The following is a 5,401-nucleotide window of genomic DNA, read 5'->3' as shown; positions in this document are numbered from 1 at the left end:
TGATCAGGGCCTCCTGGTTTTACAACATACAAACTAAAGATTAAAGGACACAGAGCTTTTGTGACAGCAGCTCCCCGACTACAACTCTCTCCCTTTGAGTTTGAGAGCTGTGGATTCAGTGATGTTGTTTTAAAAAAAACTGTTAAAAACTCACCTTTTTAGACATGAATCTGGTTAACTCTTTTTCTTTTCCTGTTATGCTCTGCTGTGATTTTGTTGTGATAGGTGTCTTGAGAAGTGATATAAATAAAATTTTACTTACAACATCACACTCATTTCTGTCAGATGAAGAAGCTGCAGCTATTCCAGCTCTACAGGAAAAGCTGTAGTCAGAAAGACACTGTGGGCTCAAGTTAAATAGGATGTAGACCTGATTGATGCCCCCAAAATCTGTTATAGGCTTCACCAACAGCAATACCCATTAAGTCAGGAAGCCATAGCTGCTATTACCCCTGTGTTTGAGTCTCTGAAGAAAGCACAAGTACTTGTTCCATGTGACAATTTTTGAGTGTGAACACTAAAATAAAATAAAATTGATGACAAAGGTCAACCTACTGAGTGGAGACTGTGCAGTATTTACAGGCAGTAAATGAAGCTGTGCACCTAAGAGCTCCTAATGCCTGAGAGCTTCAGGTGCCTCCTGATGCTTGCTGGTTCTCTGTGGTGGGTCTGGCACGATGTTTTTCAGTGTCCCAGTTCACCCACACACCCAGTACTGCTGTGCATTTACTTTGAAGGGATAGTTTATACACATAATAGTTTGTGTACTGGTTACTGTGAGGCTCCCACACTTCATAATGCTGTAAAGTGTCAGGAGATCTGGAATATGCTTTGGTGCGAATCTTGAGTGTCAGTTCAATAATCACACCACTGATGTTAGAATCCACACTTTTAATGGGCGCCATTAACAAGACCAACAACCTGCGTACCCACGACTCCTCCCTTATACGCATGTGCAGTAGGTTACATACAACTTAACAATCTCCCCACTTTCTTTAAAGAATATACAACAGATTAATACATTTTATTTTTACTTATTTGAACTTAATCTTTAAATTGCCATTCCCTTTCACTAAGGGCTTTAAGCAGTCCAATAGATGCTCCCACTATTGTTAAGCAGTTATCAAGCTGCTCTTTGGTCTGATCTCAAACAGAAGCTTCTTTTCAGTTACATATTTTGTAGACTTGACAGCATCAAGGAGGGAATGGTTGTCCGTTACCAGTGATGGAATAGTTACCTTGAAAAAGTAATCCAATTAATGATTACTGATTGCTCCTTTAAAAAGCAACTCAGTTACTTTACTGATTACTTAATTTTAGAAGTAACTAAGTTAGATTACAAGTTACTTTATTAGTTACTTTCAACAGCTGCTGGTGTTGTGCCAAAAACGTGATCGTCTGCCATAAAGTGATTCCGATGTTTCCATGTGCTTTTTATGTGTCAGGGCCTGTTCTGTTTGGATTGGTGCTCTGTTCTCCTTTTTTCACTCTCTCCGTCTCCTCAGTGGTGTGTGTGTGTGTGTGTGTGTGTGTGAAGTTGGTGTCCTGCCTTGGTATACCGGAGGCGGTGTTTCTGGGAGCTGATTGCACATGTGAAGAGGATGATCACACCTGTAGCTCATTATCTCGTTTGACTGTGGCTACTTAAGCAGAAACGGGCCGTTCACTCAGTGCTGGATTGTCAGTTGAGTCACATTATTAAATTGGCTCCTGTATTACTGCTTGTGCTGTTGAACGCAATAGGTGTATCACTCACCTGCTTCTTCTGTCTGTACAGATATTCACCTGCCTACTGGATTGTGTGTTTCCTGTTTGTTTCTGATACAGTAGAACGCAGTTTTACATTTCCAGAATGAATATTTTAATTTACTGATTTAAAATCTTAGTTTTGCAGGTTTCATCATATTTCTATAGTATTTTTGCCTCACTGCTGTCATACCTGAATATCTGCAGAGTGATGATAAGTTTAACAGCATTTCTAAACCAGGGGTAAAACAAACTATAGATCAAAGGATTTAGACAAGAGTTGAAATAAAAGACCATCACCACAAAAGATGCAGATGGATCATTGGCCACATTTTCATTAACCAGAGAGTAGCAGTAATATGGACAGAAACTTGCCAGAAACACAACTACAAGAACCCCAAGAGTCCTGGCTGCTTTCAGCTCAGATCTGTTTGTTTGATTCAGTGAAAGCTGAAGTGTGACAGCTGTAACATGAGAGCGCATGGCACGAGCCTGAGACACAGCCACCACAAACACTCTCATATACAGAACTATGATGACAGAAACTGGAACAATAAAAGATAAAACAAGATCGACAATGCCTGCAATACCACTGCTGAAAAACACACACTCTCCATAGCAGGAATTATACCTGCCTGGTTCAATCAGGATGTCTTTTGTATAAAGACTGCAATAGAAAACATTATAAATCCAACACAGACAAACACTGAGTTTGATTCTCCCCACAGTGATTCTGGTGGGGTAATGCAGAGGGTCACAAATAGCCACATGGCGGTCAACTGATAGAAGGACAATGTTTCCTACTGAAGTACAGACAATGTTGTTAGTCAGATAAACATAAACAGAACACATGAGATCACCACGAACCCAACAGGTCGTGTTTCGAATGATTCCTAATGGTATCAACAGGAGACCCACGAGAAAGTCTGAGACAGCCAGAGAGAGGAGGAGGATGTTACTGGGTGTGTGGAGCTGCCTGCAGGGAGAGAGAAAAGAAAATATTGCCCATTAATAATGTCAAAATGTCTTCAGTGAAAATGCTGCATTAGTAAGTTATGATTTAGTGTAGGCACATAAAACATTACAGTCAAAAATGTTTCACATTTATTCAATTCATGTATTCTTAGATTAAATGATATAAATCCCAGTGTTAAATTTTCTAAAACTTAAACTGTAGTTAATCTCTGCCTGAAGTGGGAGACTGAGATGATGACGAGTAGGTTGAGAGCAGCAGTGATCAGAGAGATGAAGGACAGCACAATGTTCAGGAGCACAGCTTTGGACCAGTGAAGTGTCGGCTTCCTGCAGGAACTGTTGAGGAGTTGTGGGAAACAGAGCTCAGCTCCTTTCTGTATCTCCATCGTCAGGCAGCTCCAGCTGCTGCAGCTCTGATCACTGTGACTTTTTGTCAATCAGATTTTTGTGTGATTTTGTCACACAAAAGTCAATGCTTTTATTATTATTCCTGATTGAATTTATCAGTCAGAGAAACACATCCCCGATTAGAATTACTTGTGGTGTTGAGTGTCAAGCAAAGGGCAATTTCTGTTCTGGCTCCAGTAGATTCTGGGGCCAAACAGAATTTGATTGATAGGAAGTTAGTTCAACAAATAGAGGCAGTTTTGAGCCTGCTTCCTTGTCCTGTTGCAGTTTCATCTTTGAATGGTGTGTCGCTGCGAATATTACTCGTCAAACTGAGCCTCCGCTTTGCACAGTTTTTGTGTTTGAGGCATCCAGTGCCCTACTTTAGTTTTGGGTCATTTGTGGCATAATCTGCACATTAATTAGGCAGAGGAAAGTGTGTAGAGTTGGAGTCCTTTTTGCCTCGCTAATTGCTTGCAGTCTGCGATTCAGCAGGGTGGGTCTGAGGAGTCTGTTGTTGAGACTGAAGGTCCAGATTTATCCTTAGTTCCATGTGAGTATCACGGGTTGGCAGGAGTTTTCAGTAAAGAGCAAGCTTTCTCTCTCCCTCCACATAGGCCATATGACTGTGCTGTAGCTGCAGGTATAATTCAACTGTCCACCAGCCCAGTGTGGGCTGCGTTTTTTTTTCCAAGAAAGATGGCACACTTAGGCCTTGTATTGATTTTAGAGGCATAAATGAGATCAAGGTGAAGAATAAATATCCGTTGCCCCTGATTACTTTTTTGAGCCCTTATGATTTTCTTTTTTTTTTTTTTTTTATTTTAAGCCTGTCATGTCTGGCAGATTTTGCAAACAGAACTGTGACCTGAAAGCGTAGTTGTGCCAAACATATTTGCTATTTCAAGGTGAGCTCTATAGGTTCTCTATAGGCTTCTCTTGTTAGTGTGTGACCGTTTATTTTATTTGAATTATTTTTAGCATACTGTGTGATGAATTTTGCCAGAGCTGACAGGCTTAAGAAAAAGAAAAGAAAAGAAAAAGGGAGAGAGAGTAAGAGAGAAGGGAAAGAAGAGAATAGAGAGAAAAAAAAATAGGATGAATAAACCAAATAATTAGTCACTTGTTAAACATAAAAGATACTGACAATACTTGCAAAATTAAAAATTGTGTGGGGAAAACAAAAATTGCTTGATTACACAGACCAACCCTTTTGTATTATGATTACGTGAGTATTTGTGTTTGTGTCATGAAATGTGCTTACCAATGAGGGCAGAACGCCGCAGCCCTGCCCATCAGAAGCTAGAGGCAGACAAAGAGAGCCCCAGGAAGCCCAGGCCGCTAGCAGCCCACCAAGACCTACGAAGACCCGCGGCCACTCATTCCAAAGCCGGACGGAGCCCCCCCAGTCAAGGAGCAAGGGCACCAGAGAATCCGAGGCAATGAGAACCCAGCCCCCCCCAGCGGCCAGCCCCCCGCACAGGCCAGCAGCAGGGCCCCAGGGCCCCGGCACCCGCGGACCGACCGAGCCCCCCACAGAGCCCCCCCCCCCCCACGCCGAAGAGGCCAATTCAGCCCCGCGCCGCAGCCCCCAGGGGAGCAGGTCACCACCCACGCCAGAATATGACCAGGAAGGAAAAAAAAAAAAACCCTGGAAGAAGAGAGCCAGCTGTCCACTGGCTCAATAAGCACCCCGATCTCCCACACCCCGGGGGGGGTGAACCCAGGGCCGTGGTGACAGCATCCCAGAGCACTGCAGCACCTGAGACTGGTGCCACCGCCCCCATCGCAGAGGGTAGCCCACTCACACTAGACGCCCATTCACTCGACAATAGACACAAACAACCGACAAGACATACTGGCCTGAGTTGGAAATACGGTGCCCTGTCCCCACCAACCACCCCACTGCGGCCCCCACCCCACCCCCCCGCAATGCAGGCACCCCAGGGCCCCAAAAGCGCAGACCGGACATCCAGACGCAGGCCAGGTCAACCCACCCCACCTGGTGGCGCGCCCGGGACAGCAGAGACCCCCCCAGCACCCCAGCCCCCGAGCCACACAGGGAAGACCAGCCAGCTGTCCAAGGGCTAGCACCCACCACCCCAAGCACCCTGGCCCACACCCCAAGACCGTAAGGCAGCACCATCCAAGCCCCACCCCCATCAACCAGAACAGGCACACAGACATCATCAGAAGGTCGCCCAAGGACTCCAGTCTCAGGAGGCTACCAGCTACACAGGCCCCCAGAGTCCTCACCCGACTGCCTACAAAGCACATCAGGAGCAGAACCCAC

General features: G+C 44.8%; 1 protein-coding gene across 1 annotated transcript; it reads right to left on the bottom strand.

Annotated features, from left to right (window-relative positions):
* Positions 1-1,908: 1,908 nt before the first annotated feature.
* LOC115800204 (trace amine-associated receptor 13c-like) lies at positions 1,909-3,107 on the bottom strand. Its single transcript, XM_030757452.1, has 2 exons — positions 2,935-3,107; positions 1,909-2,722 (listed from the first exon to the last, which is right to left on the bottom strand). Exons 1-2 carry the CDS (start codon positions 3,105-3,107, stop codon positions 1,909-1,911), a joined length of 987 nt encoding a protein of 328 aa, XP_030613312.1.
* Positions 3,108-5,401: the final 2,294 nt, after the last annotated feature.

The sequence above is a fragment of the Archocentrus centrarchus genome, chromosome 21 (genome assembly GCF_007364275.1).
Source record: "Archocentrus centrarchus isolate MPI-CPG fArcCen1 chromosome 21, fArcCen1, whole genome shotgun sequence".
Lineage (NCBI taxonomy): Eukaryota > Metazoa > Chordata > Actinopteri > Cichliformes > Cichlidae > Archocentrus > Archocentrus centrarchus.
Note: the sequence above shows the minus strand (reverse complement) of the source record. Positions and strands in the feature narration are given on the sequence as shown.

Excerpts from the sequence above, each read along its gene's own strand:
- LOC115800204 (XM_030757452.1), bottom strand. The coding sequence starts at position 3,107 with ATGGAGATACAGAAAGGAGCTGAGCTCTGTTTCCCACAACTCCTCAAC. Across the intron at positions 2,723-2,934 it reads ATCTCAGTCTCCCACTTCAG|GCAGCTCCACACACCCAGTA; the intron begins GCAGAGATTAAC and ends CTCTCCCTGCAG.